The sequence below is a fragment of the Solea senegalensis genome, linkage group LG2 (assembly GCF_019176455.1).
Source record: "Solea senegalensis isolate Sse05_10M linkage group LG2, IFAPA_SoseM_1, whole genome shotgun sequence".
Lineage (NCBI taxonomy): Eukaryota > Metazoa > Chordata > Actinopteri > Pleuronectiformes > Soleidae > Solea > Solea senegalensis.
The window spans coordinates 20,504,010-20,524,760 of record NC_058022.1 but is presented as its reverse complement, the minus strand read 5'-3'; the positions used below and the strand labels follow the sequence as shown (position 1 = coordinate 20,524,760).

Below are 20,751 nucleotides of genomic sequence, written 5' to 3'. Positions count from 1 at the left end.
AAGGATAAAAGGGGATTTAGCATTATTTAATCTAGAGAACTGCTCCTTTCCTTTGAGCTGGTGAAAAAGGACCTTACCCTATCATTTTCCCTTAATTCTCATCAGGGAGACAGTTACAGACACAGCTTACGTGCCGTGCACAGAACAAGACTTACACCTGCTACAATATCCATCATGTTTCATCACTCATTCATCACTAAACATGTTCAAGTAGGCATGCTAAACATCTTAGCAGCATGCTAACAACACTACACATGACGTACAGCTAAGTATTTGGCCTGCCAGAGGGTTAGGTTTAGAGCAACAAGAATATAAACACCTCATTTCATCAGTCAGTGTAATATAAATGAGGAGAGTGCCTAAGTCAGAGAGATATTTGTAGAATATTTATAGTTTGAGATGTGCTTGAGCTGCCAGATGACATTGCTAATAGCATTGCTAATAATGTAAGAGTATGTATATCACATTAATCATGATATGAAATATATCATGGTGACCTGTAAAAGACATTTTATTTCAAAGGCGTATGATTAATTATTCATTAATAACAATTACTTTCGGTGATGTCCTCCATAACCATTAGCAATCGATCTGTGACTGGCATGTAATCTAAATATGTACCTAAGAGGCTTCTAAACATTGAGTTCAGCCTCAGCCTATTGGCATACCCTCACTGGCCATCTTATTAGGCAACTGACTGTCAATGTTGAATCAGTTAAGTGCATTTCAACAACTCAGTGCATTTAGTCATGGTCATGACGAAAAGCTGAAGTCCAAATTGAGCATCAGAATGGACAATAAACGAGATTTGAGTGACCTCAAATGTGGCATGATTGTTGGTCCAGATACGCTGGTCTGTGCTGAACTCCTACGAATTTTAAGTTATTCGGTTTCTTAAATACACCAATTTTTCCAACCAAGAAGAAGACTCTCTGAAGTGTCAGCACATCAAAACATGAAGCAGATGGGCTACAGTAGCAAATTACCCCCCAGCACCACACTTATTAGGGGTTTTATGTACCTAATAAAGTGGTTAGTGAGTCTTAGTTGTGATTGGGGATTTTTGAGCTGCTGTTACTCATACGTTTCACACCATTTGTTTGGTCAAGGTGTTATTTAAATTGTGGGCCCTATAGCTGTTCAGACAGCCACGTTATGGTACTCTAATGTGATTGTCAATGAGCTCTCTTCTGTTGGATGGAGCACAGACAAGAAGCTTTGTTATGAATCATATGGGCCTGTTTATTTTCAACATAATGTGACAGTCTGGTTCCTTATTAGCTTGAGGTCAAAGGTTCACTCAGCTACACTTTAGGTGAGCTTTGCTGTGTAACCCTTAAAGACACACATGCTATATGTTAGTGGTGACCGAAAACATGTGGAAAAAAGTAGGTTAAAGAATTATGGAGCTAAAACTAGTGAAAATAGCGTCCCTACTTGAGTGGGTAAACCAAACGTAGTTTGTGTGTGTGTTTGCAAGGCTGCAATGGCCACGCCCCCACCATCCAGTAAAACTGGATTTGATGATTTAAAACATCATTTTTTAACACTTTTTTAATTTAAATTTGGTAAGGTGGTTACTAACATGTTTTCCTGTGTGGTGACAAAGTCAGAGATGATGGTTTTTTTTTATCACTTTACAGGGACTTTAAGGCAGAACAGGTGCATGGCCAGATGGATCCAGAAGGTCACTAATAGTCTCCAACCATGCAGCTATGGTCAGAAAGCACAAGGACACTCTAAATTGAATGAATGGTTGTTCATCTCTACATGTTTACCCTGTGTTGGACTGGTGACCTGTCCTGTCTTTTGCCCTATGTCAATCAAACACCGAGGGTGTAGTAAAGGAAGGATCTTCTAACCTTTATTAACAAAGGAACTGGGAAAAATATGTGGAGTAAAGGGTGACTTTCACTCAATAAGAGGCAGATATTTTTGTTTCATCAGTATGTGTGAGGAGAAGCTCTTCTCTCATCTCTATGCTAAGCCAAACCAACTGCAAGCTGTCTTTTGCCTGCCAGCTTTAACAACATTGCACAACCAAACACACACAGTTTTGCACTGCTGTTTTTTTAGGACAGTCAAACCAAAACCTAACCCCTAACATTAACCATGACCATCCGATGATCCAACCTAACATGGTTTATCCCAGAAAAGGTTCTAAAGGTTAAGGTTCTAAAGAGGTAATAAAAATATATAATAATACACACACACACTCACTTAGAGGCCTGCCATTAAAACAACACTCACCCTCACTGCAGAAATAAAAAAAAAAACCACATACACCATGTTATTTGTATGTTATTTTCTGTTTCACTTTTTTTAAATTCTGTATGTGTTTTGCATACCCCGGAGTGAATTAATTAAAGATATAAAGAGGTAAAGAAAAGGCAGATTAGTTCAGGAGTGGTGGAATATAATTAGCCTGAGCAGCAGAAGGGGATTTGTGCTTCACCGGCTGCCTACTGCTCCTGCTCCCCACAATCCCCCTTCCCTCTCATCCTGCCTTGGTAACCTATTTTGCTCTGAGTGGCTAATAGTTGCACTGGCAACAAGGTGTGCGTGTGCATCTGAGTGTGAGTGGGTTTGTGTGTTTGTGCAGAGCAGAGCTGCACCAAGTCTCACCACCAGTGTGAAGAAGTGTGTTTGTTTCTTGATGTTATGCACACAGTGACTCAGCTCTTTTTTCTCAGTTCTGCTGGCTTTGCACTGTGCTGTTTCCTCTAGTTCCCAAAGTGGCTCTGCAGAGGACCCCGAGCTTGTCTCACATGTGAGACCAGTGAAGACAACTCCTCACAGGATGTATATGAGAGCTTGTATGCTTGACAATGACTGACCAGGCACATTTACAGCAACAAAAAGAGGTGATCCTTTCCATGCCCGCCTGAAGCTGAACACTGGAGTTTGCTGCAGAGCGTTGCAGGTGCAGTGTGACATCTCTCTGGAAGATAGCGATAGTTTGTGTGTGAGTGAGACCAGCAGTCAGCTCTCATGTCTCTGCATGAGTTTCTGCGGGAGGGCAGTGAGGCCTCGTATCGCTTCATGAATCGGCTCAGTCACCTGATCCAGAACTTGGACATCTCTGGACTGGGAACTCCTTTCCCTTTTAGTCCTTCAAGCCGGAAGAACTCCTGGAGACACTGGGACGGTAAGAAAAACTCCTGAAGTGAGACAGAGTATGAGTGATTGTATATAAAACATGAGTCTTCAGGTTTCCTGACTGAAGTCAATAGAAAAGTAAGAACAAGCTGAATAGCCATCAGGGGGCGACTCTGCTGGTTGCAAATAAACTCTTCTTTAATAGAATATCATGCCATGACACTGAGTGGCTGATGACTGGCTGGTGCTTGTTAAATGAATGAATTCATAGACTTTAAATGAGAAACAAAAGTTTTTAGTCTCAATAACATTGAAAAAACATTGGTATGGAAATCATAGTACTTATCTAAATATGTATCTATCATTTTTAATCAATACTCAGCAAAGCAGCACGATTGGAAAGGTGCCTCTGTGATTCTGTGCGCTTGAGCAAACGTCTGTATGTGTGTACATTTCCTGTGTTTTATTCCTGAATGAAGCTCTGTCCACATCCCTGTAGGGCACCCTGTGGGCTTCCTTGGCTCCCCATTGGTCTGTTTCTGTGTCTTTTCTTTGTGCGTATAACAGTTTGTGACTTTGTGTGTCCATGTGAGTGCGTGACTGTGCGTGACTGTGCAGCTTAAACAACCGCATCAGTCTCCGTCACACAGATCTCCAAAGCTGCCTCAACATTTTTCTGTGGCAGAACCAGAGTCTTCAGCAAATGCAGAAATTAGTGGACACAGCTACTCACCAGCAGGAGAGCTGGTGCAAAGGAGAAGGAACTGCAGATTACAGCTGCTGAGTTTACAAACTCAGACAGACAGACAGACAGACAGACTGCTGCTGCTCAGGGACCCTGGGTTTGCCACTGCGTCGAAAGTCTCTGGGGTCTTTCTTCCACTCAGTAAAAAGAGCATGGTGAGGAAAAGCAAGAGGAGTGCATCACAGTGGGACAGTGGGATGCCGATGGTCCCACTTAAGTCACGTGAGTCTGGAGATGTATGGATATTTGTGTGTGAGAGAGACAATAAGCTACTCTTTGTATCTGTATCTTTGTGAATGTTCAAGTTGAACAACATACATCAGAAAATGTGAATTTCTGACAGAAAATGAGTGAATGCTGAGTTTGTTTGTCCTTGGGAATGTTTTTTTATGGCAGTTGATGTGGTGGTTCAGTGATATAGTGCGTCGTCTTTCAACTGATGGGTTTGATCGAATTAAATTAATAATTAATTAAATGAAATGTGCATTTCTTTACACCATTAAATGCAGCTTTATTCCTCGTAGATGTAATCATGAAGGTTTCTTCTGCCCCTGTATGTTTGCATTGGTATTGTTGAAGGTCATTCTGTGCCTGGCTCTCTGGTGTGCACATGTACAGTATGTGTCTCTCTGCACAGATGCAGCAAGTTTGTATGTGGACCTGTGAGAATGCTGCTCTTGTGTGTGTGCAGGTTGTGTGGTGTTTTCTCTCAGCTCTGTTAGGGTCATTAGTGAAACACTGAGTTTATTCAGAAGAGAAACCATGTTGTTCATTATATTGTTGTTTGATTTTGAAACCATAATGAAATCTGATAACAGGGATATTGTTGTTGTGTTGAGTCTTTTTGGGATAGTTTCATGTGCTCACTTGCATTTGTAGATGTTTTTTTTTTATCATGTGATATTATTTTTCTTGCTTCTGTACTGAACAGAATGCTGTCTCCTTCCTCTGACTTGCCTCTGGACAGAGCCAAGTTCCTTCTGTATGCTAAGCTAAGTTAGCTTTGGCATCATATTTTATATACAGTCATGAAAATTGAGAAATACAGAGTAGATCTTATTATTTAGAAAATTATTTAAATATAAAATATCACCGTCTTTCTTCCAGTTTAGTTTCTCAGCCAACACTATTCCTTTTCTCTCATGAGCTACAGTTTTTTTTAAGTACTGTTGAGCCACCCTTTCCATCACTGGTGATAGACAGGAGAAGGGTAACGCATCATCAACTAAACTGAATGACTGTTATGACCGGGCCTATCGGGGAAAACCTGATCACAACATGAATGTAGAGACTCCGTCTTCCTAACTCTCAAGAAACCACCAGCAACTCACTAAACAAACCAAGCACACAACAGTCTGCTGTGAGTGGTTCAAGGAAGTCCACTGTCACTGGGATATCAGGCCTCTTGTTCTGGAACCAATCAGCTCCCAGGATCCACCTAGACTCTCTCACACACACAAGCATGCACACCTGCAACCCATCTCACACTCACATGCAGACACATACAGACAGGGAAAAAGCATTCATGACCCTGGTGTCGTAAGAACCACAGAGTGAATGCAATGCTTACAGGGGAACGTAAACACTCACTGGCCACTTTATTAGGTACATCTGAACAATTGCTTTTAATGGAAATATTGAGTCAACATGTAGACATGCCAAGACCACCTTGATGTTGGAACTGAGCATCAGAATGAGGAAGAAAGGTAATTTAAGTGACTTTGAACAAAAAGGTCTGGGCTGAGTATTTCCTGAACTGCTGATCTACAGGGATTTACAGAGAAGAGTCCACAAAGGAGCTTGTGAGCAAATGAAGACACCTTTGATGACTTGTCACATTCAACCAGAATATATTTTTGTTACTGTTGTTAGCGGCAGAATTATAGCCATCTCAAAGTTGAAAGAGTACATTAACATTAACAAAATAATAATAAGAAAGGTAATTCTTGGGTCTTGGGGTAAGTCATATTTTTTTTTCTATGCTACCCGAGATGGACATTATGTTTGAGTTTCTTTTGGCTCAGGTGCTCTCACTAAATCAGTATGTCCACATTAGAGTGACTCTGTGAGTTAATCAGTCAGTTTGTCCCTTTTGTTTGGTCATTTTAAATTGTGCACTTCTCCAACTTAATGGTTTAAGTTGTTATCTCCCAAGGTTTATGACACTGATAACCTCAAGAGAGAGCAAACACTGACACAAGCACACACATACACTCAGCACAAGCAGATCTTGCTTAAACTTTGTCACCCCACTTTTTACTGACTGTGAGTTGGGTGTCTCTTTTCATCTTTTGACTGAAATATATCTTTAACACAGCTCACTGAAATGGAATCTAAATTGCCATATTCTCTTAAGAAACAGTGCCTGTCTTTAAGTGGTCTCATTAGAATTAAGTCTTTCAGTTTGTTATTAAGAATGGGGTCTTTTCAGTGGTATAAATAAGAATGGAGGCTTTGAATAGATGTGGTTTAAATGGGGATGCAGGCTGTGTGTGAATGGCTTGGTCAGAATGGATGCTTTGTACTTTGTGCTCCTGAGATAAGGCCGACTAGGATCATGAGCTTTGTTGACCTATAGGTAAATGAGCACCTATCTATACTGTGACACCACGTAGACACATCACTTTGAAATTTCATATTATTTCTGGATCTTTTTTTAGTGAAGTCCGTCGTACATGAGCAGGTCAGAGGCATTGCTGCAGAGCCAGGATGGGTCAGGTGATTGTCCACTTAGGGGAGGGATAAAGGTAGTCAGGCACATAGGGAGGGCGGGGTTGAGTGCTACACTGTGGCTTTTGTCCACAGGGAGAGTAACCTGAGGTTGAAATAGGAAGTGCTCACAGTTACTGAGTGACATCCTGCAGGCTGTGGGGCACCTGCAGCCAGACAGAGAGAGGCAGGCTGTGTGTGTCAGCGTGGGAAAGTCGGAGTGCAGTGAGAATGAGAGGGAAGTCGTTTTTGTGATACCCTTTTCCCTTTGAAACTGCATGGAACAAGTGTTCCAGAAGAGGAGTGAGGGCAAGGTAGCCTGGCCTGACAGCATGGGAGGAGAGGAAAAAGAGGACTCTGGCTCCTTCATGGAGGAGGATATAGAGGTTGAGTTAGACTCAGGTTTTTGCCTGGAAGCAGAGTCAGAGCTGAGTCTAGCAGTGCAGGTAAACTCAGGCTGTGATGAAAGTCCAGACATAAACAAGCTGGGCCGGTCTGTGAATACAGAGCACACAGATGCTGACGGTGAAGAAGATGGAGAGAGTCACACTCAGGAAGAAGATGCGACGGAGGCTGACTCTCAGACTGAGGAGACTGAGAGAGTGTTTGATGTGTGTTTGTGTCCAGCAGAAGAGAGAGGGGCTCATGTACGAATCTCTCTGGAGGAGGTGGAAACATACTACAGATTTTCACGCTACTGCCACTGGCTGCATAGTAGGTGTTGAATATTCAAAATTTTTTTTTTTTCTTTTGTCACATATGTCCTTTCTGTGTTTTTGCTGGAAAATCCTGCTTTGTTTTTTGTTTTTTTAAATAACCACAGTTTGGTTAAACTCCCCTGTTGGAAGTCCATTTGGTGGTGCAGTTTCAGTAGTGACGGTTGTTACTGACCTCAGAGGAATCAACTGCTCTGTTTCCATCTCTGTGCTTTGCCTTGAGGATACATTTGGGATCTGGTATAAAGAGATCATTGTACTGATAATTACTAGTGATGTCTTACTGTATTGTATTTCCTTTACAGCCAGGATTAGAACATTAATGCTCATGATCAAGTCTGATGAAATGAAATAATAGGCCAAAGAGACAGCTAGAGCAATTTCAAATGTCCTTTTTAAGGGCTGTTATGTGTGAATTCCAGTTTTATCTTGTTATTATTACTATTATATTATATTATATTATATCATTATTGTGTTTATTCATAAAGGATTTTGTTTACTAGTTTTTATTTCCATATGGCTTCTAATCTTCTCTGAGCCATCGTCCTCGACGATGATGATGATGATGATATTATACAGACTCACTGCTGTGCACTGCTCAGTCCTATACAGTGCTTTGCTGTCACTTCTCCTTTGCCATGACCATGACTTATTGCCCTCCCCCACTTTATGAGCGACTCTGACTGTTCCCTGTCATTTTCCACTGTATGACCCAAGCAACACTGAGAATTATGTGTTTGTTTTAGAATAATAATTTTGTCCAATGAGAAAAGGGAATGGCCCGGAAGGAACAAGCAAGCAACTCTGGCTCAGACTCTAATATCCAGTTTGCTCCATAGCTGCTTTTTTACATTTGTGTTTTTGTCCTCGCTGACCTGGAAAACCAGGATTTCAAGCTTCTGCTAGTCTTTAATCTGTGTCATTAGTGGAAGGCGGTCCAGGTGTGTGACCCACTAACGTTTGACTTGTCACCCACAAACGTGAGCGTGAGTGGACACTAATCCCCATCTTTAAGCCATTTAAAGAACATTAGTGCGTCAACTAGCAGGTGGTGTGTATGTGTTTATGTGTGTGTTTGAATAGGTTCATGCACAGGCCATGTATTTATGTATATGTATCTTTATTTTAATTACATACCAAGTGAACAACAGGGTTTAAATTAAAAGGTTTAAACTACATTCCTTGGTATCTTCAGATTTTTTATGTAATACAATGCAGGCAAAAGTGAGCAATATGAAAACCAAATGTAATTAAATTTACTATAGAGCCTGTTTTGCCTCTGAGATCGCTGTGTGTCAATATACACAGGCTGGGTTTCAATTAGATAACCATGGAGACAACAATAAACTGCTCGCATGTGCTTCACTGAACTGTCATGAGCTCTGAATAGCGGACATGTAGGTTAAACGGGTGGGAAAAGACACTTGAGTGGTTTCACTGTCCTTTTGTTGGAAATACAGTAGTATGTGATACTGGCTCACCCTCTCACTTGTCTGAAGGGTCTTTTAAGGGTTATATAATACTGTTTACTGTGAACAGACTTATACAAGGCAGTCTGTACAAAAATATTGAGACGTGTAAATAAGGGGAACATTATAAAAATGTATAAATCAAGAACGTATTTGATAGTATGTTGTGATGTACAAATAACCTCAATGAGCCATGAGTGAAACTCAAAGCTGCCGTCTTTCAGGAGGGGATTTTTCAGTAACAGAATAGCCTATTTCTTGGACACAACAGTATAGATCTTGCCGACCTGGGAGGAGTGATGTGGAGTGGGGGGGGCTGGGGGGTTTGATTTGATATATGTGGGACTCGCTGTGGGGCAAGGTGTGGCCGTCTGAGTGAGGCAGGGTCAGAGAGTGGAAACTGACGGGGGTTTTCTGTGTGAACTTGAGTCTGTGTGGAGCATGTCCTTGCACCACAGGGGGCGCCCAAGCGCTCTGAAAATGACTGAACAGCTGCAGCTTTTGTGTCCAAACACCTCAGGCCGCGAGTGGCCATTATCAACATGTCTGTTCTGCTTTACTAGGTTACAAACATCACAGATATGGTAATTCGTCTTGACTCGTTCCCACCCGCCTGGCTTCTGTCGAGGAGCCATATTGAAGCACACACCCTTGCTTGAGGTTATTTTAAATGATAACAGGAAGTGTCTCACGTGACAAACGTAGATATGAGAGGGTCAGTGGCCCCTCATCAATATCTTTATCAATACGTGTAACCTGCAGATGCCATTGGAAATGGCAGGCAGTCGATAAAAAAGATGGCGGAGACGGAAGTCATTTGGCAGATCATTTTTCTGAAAGAAACAAACAAAACTGGCACAGCTCATGAGAGTGAGCGCAATCGATAATGTTTGTCCAACAACACGGAGGTTTTCATTTATAATAGATGAGCGAGTGCAACAGTGCAGAAGCTGTTGCAGAGAGGAAGCAGATTGGTCTAACCGAGAGTGATTGATCACATTCAGAATTTCATTTTAGGTTCAGTACACCTTAATCATATGTAAAATTTACAAAACTGTGTTTCAGCTGTACTTCTTATATTTAAAGAAATCACCACTTTTTTGAACACACATTCTCTCAAAACATAAGTCCATTGTCTAACAATTTATTTTAATGTATGTATATGTGTAGATTTATGTATATATGTATGAAAATATGATGTTTACAATCTTTAAAATAAAAAAGTTTGCTATTCATAGCCTTAGAATAAGCTATTTATTTATTTACAGAGGCCACGTCTTGCAATCCTTGGTTTTTTGATAGTCCATTGTTGACTCTCTCCTAGTAATCAACAGGTATTCAGTATCATATCAATAGATAATCGCTATTTTCAACTGTTTTTCAACTTAATTAGATGGTCTTGACACACATTTACAGATGCAAGGGAAAAAGTTAAACCTCTGGCAAGTTTCCAAGCGAGCTGAGGCGATACTATGCGTGACGTCGCCAGACTGCCGTCACAGAAAGAGGCGTGAGCAAAAGTCAGACACAAGTATCAAGCCGAACAATGCCGAACTGTAGATCAGTTAAAAAGACTTAACAATCCTAAAAACATGGGGTTAATCTCCAACAATTAGCAGGGAAATGTCTAAAATCTCTATATTTAACAGAGGAGTCTGGTGTATTTAGCTACAGCACTGATGATCGCGACTGTTGAGCTGCATCACAAACCCTGCCGCTGCATTTCAGTCCAGTGACTGGTCATGGAGGAAGTACTGAAGAATATTTTAATGAACTGATTCTAATGATGCAATTGAAAACTGAAAACAACTGCTTTACAAGTCACTCCTTTGTGTTTGTCACATGTAAAACAAAGTCACGGAAAACAAATCTAAACCTCGCCTTACTGTGGCGAGGCGAGCTGGGACCATAGGTGGAAAACGGGCAGTTGGGTATCGGGTTAGGGTTAGAAACACTTGAAGCACAACTTATAGTCTCCTGGCAGTTAGTTAACTGTTCGTCACAGTAGACAAGTGTCTACTGATATTCTGTTGACATGATACTGGATACCCGATGATTACTAAAAAAAAGAGTAACAATGGACGATCAAATGAAGTGTTACCACATCCTTTATGGTATGTGAAGGCCACCGTAGTTCCTAGACAAGCTTGGGAACGGGAGGCTTGGATCAGATTAGTTCTCCAAACCCCTAAAGCAGCGTGTAAAAGTTTGACAGCAAATGTTGTTCCTGTCTCTTTTATTGCTGTCAGGTATAATAACACTCATCCCCACCTGTTTGTTTTAGCTTGAACTTGTTTTGATCTCACTGATCCTGTTCCACATGTTGAGCAAAATAGACAATTTAATGCCAGTAACCACCAGATTTAGATGAACCTGTGCAATCTCTTTATTGCGTAAGTGGGTATAGTTGGATCGTTAGAGGTGTGAGAGCGTCATTAAGTAAAGCAAGAGGGCGTATACATGACAGCAGTGTTTTATGTTCTACGTCTTGGTCCCAAAGGGGTACAAATGTAATGTAAACTTATTAGTCTACTAAAAAAATGAAATGCTCATGGGATAAATGGTGGAAAAACATACTGTGCAAAAAAAAAAGCAATGGTGTGATCCTCCCCTGATTAGGTGAAGTCCCACTCTAATTAGTCCTCTCATTCAAGGTGTGTGGGGGGTCAAGACTGGCTGGACTTGAGGGTGAAAACATGGGGGTTGCTGAATAAGGATTTAGCAAGGGTTTGGCTTTCAGTTAATTTAGAGAGGTGGTGAAGGGAATATATTATGTCAAAGATGGATCCTACAAAGTTGTGTGGCTGGAAATTAGGGAGGAGCTATAATACAATACCTAGTATCAGTATCGGTCTGATACTGGCCAAAATAAGTGGATCAGATATGGGAATAAATATCTGATCGTATAAAAGGAAAATCCACTAAATATGACATAAATGCGAGTGTATGTGTAAAGTGAGTGAGAGCTACCACGCAGTATGTTCTTGAGATGTCTGGTAGTGTAGGTAGTAAATGCATCAGCACAAATGTTTTATTTACCGCTAAGTCAAAGGTAAATCTATATCTGACTGATATCTGCTTCATTTGATACTCAAGGCTGTGAGATCAGTATTGTATCGGACACAAAAAAAGTGGAATCGAGCCATCCTTCATAGAAATGTGGGAGAGAGATAGAGGCAGCAAGTAATGACTGTTGGTGTAGTCGTACCTTAAGGCTAAGTCACCTGATCTCATCGCCAAACAAAGTCCCTTTGGTTTGTTTAATCTGCACTCAGAGGAGGCAAGTGCTTCTTAAAAGACAGAGGCAGTCGTCTTTACATACAAGGAAAAGAGGAAAACATCTAACTTAACGTCAAGGTATATAATGTGATATTTAGTGATATACAGCTTCAGTGAAGTGAGACTAGATGGATGTGTCTTGGCCTGGGTTCGAGCCTGGTTTCACAGCTTTGCCATGAATGACAGCACAGGTACAGTGTTCCACTTTCTTTAACAGTTGTTTCACAGTTGTTTGAGTTGTTTTTGTTTCTTTTTCAAAAATGCTTTGTCTTGTAGATTATATCTCTTAAATTAAGAACAAGGTGGATTTAATTGATATATAAATGTATATTCTTGCCATTAATGACCTCTTTTAGAGGTCATTAATATATAGATTTTTAGTTTGGGGGGCTACATTATTTATGAATAAAGGGTTAGGGTTATAGAAGTGATTTGTCAGATAAACATGAACTATGTGGAATAATATTCCCAGTGTTTCAGTAGCATAGTGAGCAAGTACAGCAAACAAAGTCAGACTGGAAAGAAAAGTCAACATTGCACTCAATGTTAATAGCCTCCTATTGTTAACAAACCTGTTTGTTTTGTCATAAAATAAACAGTTATGGTAAATGACAATTTAACAGATTCTGACCGTGACTGTAAAAATGTCCCCTCCCTGTAATCTCATAACTTCTGTATTATTGATATGTATATGATATGTCCTTGTTATTTTCCTCATGGTTTCACAGTGGCAGCCTGTTTTACCTGCTTTTCTACAACAGTTTGTGTAGAGGAGTGGTTATCATTTTCTATGCTTATAGAAACCCTCTCTCTAGAAGAGGGAATCCTGGAGAGCGAGACATGCTTTCATACCGCAGTATATTGGCTTTTATAGACACGATTGTACCTTTTGTGATGTTTATATATGGTCAGTAACTGATTTTGACTTCTTTCAGGCCTCTCACTTTGACATTAAGTTGATAACAGACATTGAGTTGACCTTGTATTTAAAGGTACAGTGTGTGAGCAGTAGTGGTAGAAGTACATAAAAAAAGGCAAATTCTCTGGATTTAAAAAACTAAAAGCAAGGCAGCAGTGATTAGTGAAAACAAAGTTTGTTTTGATAATCACTGCATATTTTCCATGTACCTTACTGTAGGTCGTCTTTGTACTCCCTCATATACATATACATATATATACTGTATGTATATATATATGTGCTTTGTCTTCAAAACCTCTGCTCACCTGTGTATATTACTGAAAAAAATTCCCTACATTCTTTGATTGGTATAACCAGATCTTTCCTTTCCTACAGGGTAAATAAGTCTTAAATCTGATTATTTTAATCCTTATGAGTGGAGTCCATGTTGGGGGTAGAGGGTCGATAAAAGAAGAGGGAGGGATGGGGTAACAAGAATATAACTATAGTCTCCAGGGCTTTAGTGATCACCATTGAGCTTAATGCTGCCACCATATTATTTATTTCAAAGTCTTTGAATAGAACATTGTAAATAAAAAAATATGTATTGCTATTTAACATGACTAAAGGGCCATTGAGTAAGAATTAGTGACATCTAATGGTCTTGGTGGTCTTGTTCAGATAAACGGCTGTAAATCGAGCAGAAAAAAAGCTGCTCCATTGTTGTTTGTTGTGTTATTGTCTGTATTGCGCTCGATGTTGTTTGTCGTTGGCGTGTTGGTGGCTCTACACCGAGTCCCTCCCAGATTCTCAACCTGTCTCTACCCATTTCAGCCGCTTTTGCCCGTGATCTCGTTCTTTCAGTCATGACCCATCGCTCCTGACCATAGGGGAGGGTAGAAGTGAAGATTGATCAAGATCAAGAGCTTTGCCCTCTGCCTCTGCCGCCTTTTAGTCACAGAGGTGCAGTAGAGCGGATGCCATACCACTCCCACTGCTCCAGTTCTCAAGTCAATCTCACGTTTCATTGTTCTCTCACTTGTGAATAAGACTGCAAGTGAGTGAACCGATCCAGAGAGCGATATAGATCACAGACCAATAATGCCACCATGACCTCATCAGCTGCAAAAAGCAACAATGCCATCCTCTGGCCACCCGCCAAACTGCAACCCCTCATCACCATGGCTGCGCCTCAAAATACAATCCCTGAATATTACAGTTTGGGGACAAGACACAGCCTTGGTGGAGGCCAACACCCACCAGAAACAAATGGGCTTTTAAGAGCTGGATGGACCATAGAACCCTGTTTCAGGTTATGTGAGGAGGTCCACTGGTACAACTCAGCATGCACACTCGGTTGAGCATGAACCAGAACTTGGTGCATTGGATCTGATAATTGCTGCGCAGTTCACTCCAACTAAATAAACACAAAATAAACAATCAGAAATAGCATTTCACGCATAAGTCTCTATTGGCCTCTGTTGGTCATATTGATAAGTGTGGAAACACAGACAGACAGACAGACACACAGAGCCACTAAAACAATACTCCGTGGAGTGAAGTAATAATACAAGTGCAAAAGATTCCTCCAAAAGTCCTCCTTTCCTATGCTGGCCTTTGCACGACAAAAAGGATGAAAGCAATCTTTGACAACTTTCTCCTTCCATGCACCCGCCCTCTCTGCCACTTCTTTCTTCTGCCTTGTTGGTTTTAAACAATGAGTTTATAGACATAGCTGTACCTCTTTGTCTGCATTGTAAACTTCCGCTTCAAAATGCAAAATGCATCCGGGCTTCTTCTACGGCAATGTTTTTTTACAGCGATTATACACTTATACAAACATACTTATGGTACGTACAGTACCAGGCTGGTACTGTATGCTCAATTTCTGCCTATAAACCCTTTCACTAGACACTGGAATCTGAACTCGGAGCTTCATGGCCTGAACATCTGTACTTCTGACATTTGACTAACATTTTCATGTCTCTCTGTTTTCCAGATGAAATCATGCAGCTGGAGAGCAGTCCTCTCTACGCTGCTGACATCACCCCTGACCTCAGGAAGCAGTTTGCCTTCCTTACAGGTGACACCCACACACACACACACATATATATATATATATATATATATATATATATATATATATATATACTGTGTATCTGCTATCTGTCTTTTCTTATCATGTCTTAATAAGCCTTTCCTCCATATAAGGAATTGTTTGTATCCCATTGAATATTTGCATATCATTCATCTCAGCAGTTATATTCTGTCATTTTCCATTTAAATGTCCCCTCCCCTTTTTTCCCTCTTCACTGGTTGGCAGGTTTACATACTGTCTTTTTTGCTACTGTTAGCTGAACCACATGTGTCTTACTGCCTCTAATGGTTTTGTTTCTGTCCCCACAAGTGGCTTTTCACGATGTTTGAACTCTCCCTCGCCACAATTGCAAGATATTTGCCACACTTTTCTCATATATTGTCCCAATAGTACTTCAAATACACACCTTGTCCTTAGTGTGTCCATGTCCGTGTGTGTGTGTGTGTGTCAGAGGTGACCTTGAGGATGCAGCAGATTCAGGAACCATTTTGCAGACGAAGATCAAAGCAAGTCTTGAAACCATGACCGTGCACTTGCTGTTGCTATAGCGATTAGAGGAGAAAAGGCAGACGGATTGATATTCCAGTCACATGCTCTGACAGTGCAGCTATTCCATACAAGGAGACAGAGTGTGTGTGTGTGTGCGCGTGTGTTATATAAAAGAAAAAAGATGACTTAATTTGTAAATAAATCAAATTAGAATGAGCTGACATTTATTATATCTTCTTCTTCTTTGGTGTTCTAAAGTAGTTGGCATGTTGCAATATCGCCTCCTTCCATTACATTTCCTTTACCTTACCCTTTTAATAACAGAATTATGCTATTATTTCACTAAATAAGCATTGAATGGAGACAGAATTGATAAGATAAAAGATTTTTTTTATGTTTTTTACATACATATTTAACAACCTGGATATGTTGAAGAAAATGTATTTAAATCACATTACAATCCTATTTTCTCAGACTTAAACACATGAAACATAGTAATATGTCACCTTAGATCATGTCTATTTTATCTGCAGTCTCAAGTCACCCAATGCACAACTTTAACATTAGCGCCCCCATGTGGCCACCATCTCTTCGTACTCCCCACTGTTCTCTAGTATTTACTGTCACCATGAACGCTGTAATCAGTTAAAATGGCCATTGCCTATTATTGTCTTTGCCAAGGAGGTAGTGAATGAATGAATGAAACAAACACATTTATTTCAAACATTTAATAAAAAAGATAACAACATACAAGAGAGTGCTGTCCAGAAAGGAGTAAACTGAAGCAAAATGTATGTCCATGTTCTTGCTATTTACACAACTGATATAAGCAGAACATCTGTACAACCCAAATTAAGTATAAACACCTATCTTAAACATATTTCTAACCCAAATGTCCACTTTATGTTAAAGTAAGAAAAACAGTGAGAGGCACAAAGAAAAGGGAAAGAAAGAAAGAAAGAAAACATTCACTACCCATGTGAATCACGATGATGTGCTTTTGTGTCCCATTGAACTCATTTACACTTATATACACACACACAAAACATAAATGAAATAACAATTTAAAAGATAGCAATTTATTTAACAGAAATTATAGCTACAGCAATGTCTAAAAGACATACATTAGGTCATCGCCAAAGGCAGAAAATACTAAAGTATAGTGATGATCTGGGAAGACATCTGGATTAAATCTAAAAAAAAACCCAATATATTTGTTAACGTTGTGAGTGTGCTGACCGTCACATTGGTTGCGGTTTGTGTTCTCTGAATGCTTTTTCCAGTGTAATGTCTAAAGTTTTAGTTTTGAAAATAAATATGAGTACATTCTCATGTGAATTCATGTAATAAAGCTCCTTCTCTTTTCTTTTCTTCCCCAGGGGGTAGAGGAGATAATGGCAGCCCCGTCATTGTGTTCCCAGAATTCCCTGCATTTGGAGAGATCACAGACAGAGAGTTTCATAATGTCCTGACGTACTTGACCAGTGTACCCAGGTAAAGTCTCTCACTGGCTGCTCATCACAATAAATGTGTGGATGAAGGAAGGATAGATATTATTTGTGAAGATGGCTTTGTGACTGATGTCTGCCAGTAGGTGGCAGAAGACGTGCACAAGATTGTCAACACAGATGCCAGTCTATAAATAAGGAGAGGGTTGTGATTCCCGCATTATTAAGATAGCCAAGTCATAATCCAGGTTTGTTTGTTTTTTATCAGTGCTCAGCAGATTGTCTGTGTACACGTGGGTAATCCAGATGAGACACTGGGGGAGGGGAGACAAAGCCCATGTTTTCTGCCAGATATTGAACACCAGAAAACAATCTCCTGTTCCCCTATTTTTCCTATTTCATTCTCTTTTAGCCTTAATGTTTTAAGCCCCTCTTCCTGTCTGACAAGTCTGTCCTTCACTTTGCCTGCAGTGGCAAAGTGTGTTAAAATAATAAGTGCAGTGTGAATAATACATGTAGACAGCAAAGCTGCGTGTGTAATATATGTGTGTCTCAGGCCTTAAAGCATGTACTGTGTAGTATAGGGCTGCCACAAATGATTATTTTCATAATTGATTAATAATTAATCTAGACTAGATAATTAATCTAGTCGTTTTTTTTGGTCCATAAAATGTCTTCTCCAATCTTTCCCCAACCTAAAAATAATGATGTTCTCACATGTTTTGTTTTGTCCACAAAACAAAATGTCTTTATTGTATGAAGCAAAGAAACCAGACAATATTCACATTAAAGAACCTGAGAGCTTGTTTAAGTTATTAAAAAACTATTAATTAATTAATTAATTATCAAAATTATCAAATTAGGTGTTCATTTAGTCATCATTGCCGCCTTTAGTATTACAAACTGCATTGTCAGAATAGCAAGTGTTTCCATTAAATTTCTGTTAGATTTCCTCTTATTTCACTCAGGATTTATCTTCTTTTCTTTTTTTTGCTCTATTCTTAACAATGGGACTTTATTTTCCTACATCCTTGCAGATAACAGGCAGATACAATTTATAAGTGTCTAAATTCACCTCCTCCACAGCCTATGGAGGTTACCACTCGTCTGAAGGAGGGTCAAATACTGAATACACAAACAGATGGCTGGAGTTACCTGAGGGACCGACACCCCTGACAGGGCACAGTCCACAACCAGGGGCAAATGTCCTACATCTGTGTATTATGACCTTGACCAGCTGCTGCATGTTTGAAATGAATATCTTTGGATCAATATTAATTGCAGGCACATTTCTTCACCCACATGCCAGTTATCTTTCTTTTTCTTTACATACATAGTTTGGTCATTTTGGAGATAAAAATGGAGATGTAGCATCATCTTATTTCAATAGTAGTAAACACTAGGTAATAGCTTGTGAATAACAATGGAACATGTGTTTGGGACAAAAGAGAGGATGATTTTCAACTTGGTAATTATTACTTTTGTTTCACAAACATGTGATGGTATTACACTGTAGCCTATAGAAATTCTTATTAACAAGCGGTTACCTGGATATTTCAACATGAAATTACTATAATATCACCTCCTTCATTATTATTAAGTCATTATTACCACTGTCATTACCAACCTGGGCATTGAACTAGAAACAAGGTAGTATTACCATAATATTACCTCCCTATTGAAAAGTTATTACCATACTATTAACGTTAATGTTAAACGTTACCTTTTTAATTGAAATGTAGTTTCAGTATCACAGGATGACTATTGCTTCATTTGGCTTGTTCTCTGCTATGGCACTGAAGGCATGACATGGTGCATCGTATATGAATAAACTGCAGCATCTAAGTGCAGAGATTTTCTCTATGATTAAAGAATAGGTTAACTGCATGGATGTGACTTCAATTCTTGTCACATGAGCCTAAATATTGTATAGTAAAGCTTTGTTCAGGTCTGCATCGATCCACTCTGTTGTATTGGTTTCACTAAAAATGTTTACACCAAGATATTTGGCAGTCTTTGTGATGCTTTATTCTTGTTGAAAGCAGAAGCCAGAAACAACGTCAGCGTCCACACTGCACACACTGGTGTCCTGAGTAAGTCACCTGCCAGGTCTGAAGCCTGTTAAGCAAAAATATGCAAATATGGTTAACAGACAAAAAGACAGGCGTCCTTTGGGTTTATAGATTCAATAAAGTTCCGAAGAAAAGGATGGGACAGTGTGGCTGTTGTTACCTCAACCTCGTTTTGCCTCCACACTCTTTAAAGTGAGCAATTAAACGTTTATCTTGCATGTGCAACCACAACAAGCATTTTTGATATAAGGGAATTGGAAATCTGAAGTATCAGTATGCATTAATGCAATATGATAGACACATGTGTCTAATAACACACAGGAGGTGGAGGGTTTCACCTCGATGGGGGAAGTTTGAGGCAGGAGAATAATTTGTAAATTCATTTAATCTTCTTTTTTTCCCTAAAATGTGTCACTTGTGGGGCCTGGTTGCCTTTTTGATGTAATTGTTTGGATGGTGATGAGCAAAACCTTTTAAAAAAATCTATGAAAGGGCTCCAGGTTAAAGCAAAGTTCCTGCATTTGTTTTTATGATGACGTTTTTTATGCTTTAATGGTTTTCATACATTTAAAATCTCATTTGAATGAAAAATATATGTGGCTTTGTAACAGGCCACAAGCATTTTATATACAACACAATAAAGAGGGGGCAGTTATATGACACACATTTGTGGTTTAGTAGCATCATCACGTTTTTGAATAGCAGTATGCTCATCATATACCACCCTCTCATTGCAATAGCCGGAAATGTCTCCCAGGCAGATAAGCTCTTGTCAGGAAGAAAAGAAGACTGAGTGTGAAGTAAAGAGACAGATATGAACACAAACACTGTACACTTTAGCAAAACCTCAAAAAACCCTCATTCTCTTACAGTGGCATCCTTTCTGAGCCTGTCCCCGCCCCACAACTCTACATCTTCACTGATTGGCTACAAGAGCTGCTCTGCTTAGTAGTCATCTCATTATATGCTTGTGTCTCATTGGATATAGATCACAGATGCTGCACAGGAACATTCAGAGGCAGCGTGCTGAGACTGTCTGTGGCATTTAGCCCTCTACATTGGGATTTACTCATCTCTTTTGTGTTCTTCATTTTTTCCTGGTTTTATTGGAGAGGTATGAAAGCAACTACTTGATTACTGGGATATCTCTGCAGAATATATACTGACACTGCGGTGGTGAAGGTGCATCATGTTTTCAGGTAGGCACATAATAGAGGAACATGTGGTGGGAAGGGGGCGGGGAGAGAATGTGGAGCTGGAGGTTGATGGCCAAGAAACCTGGAGCTGAAGATCAAAAGTAAAATCATCAAGCTGTGAACTGTGGCGGGCTTAAAAAAAGAGAAGAGAATATCTCTATATTTCATATAGCGTATATAGATAAGAGTGTGTTGAATGACAGTCTGCGTTAAGAGAAATTACATTGTTGAAGAAATAATGGAGCAGCTTCTGTCAAATCTGACTTTCTCTGTGTCTCTGCTGCTGGGTGTGAATGTATGATTTTTTTGATTGATCAAGATCAAGCTCTGCTCTCTAAACTCCCTGTGGGTGAAACAGGCCAGTGTGTTAATTATAAATTGCTGCCTCTGTGTTCCAGTTTGTCGTCGACAGGCGTGGGATTCATCCTGGTCATTGATCGCCGGCAGGACAAATGGGCGGCTGTTAAAGGGACCCTGCTTCGTATTGCAGTAAGTTAGTCTACTGATGTGACCATGCACTGACTCTGTGTGTC

At 39.9% G+C, this 20,751-nt stretch overlaps 1 protein-coding gene across 13 annotated transcripts in view; it reads left to right on the top strand.

Moving 5' to 3' along the window:
* Nucleotides 1-2,671: 2,671 nt before the first annotated feature.
* Nucleotides 2,672-20,751, top strand: part of mcf2lb (mcf.2 cell line derived transforming sequence-like b) — a 35,882-nt gene continuing 17,802 nt past the window's right edge. For 6 of the 13 annotated variants that reach the window (XM_044019094.1, XM_044019092.1, XM_044019093.1 and 3 more), the window contains exons 1-4: nucleotides 6,689-7,267; nucleotides 14,915-14,998; nucleotides 16,882-16,996; nucleotides 20,617-20,707. In XM_044019094.1, the coding sequence (XP_043875029.1) occupies nucleotides 6,832-7,267; nucleotides 14,915-14,998; nucleotides 16,882-16,996; nucleotides 20,617-20,707 (726 nt within the window). In that variant the 5' untranslated portion in view covers nucleotides 6,689-6,831. Of the gene's footprint in view, nucleotides 3,149-6,687; nucleotides 7,268-12,021; nucleotides 12,209-14,914; nucleotides 14,999-16,881; nucleotides 16,997-20,616; nucleotides 20,708-20,751 lie in introns of those variants that run through there. The other 7 variants (XM_044019088.1, XM_044019085.1, XM_044019084.1 and 4 more) reach the window with 3 other exon arrangements.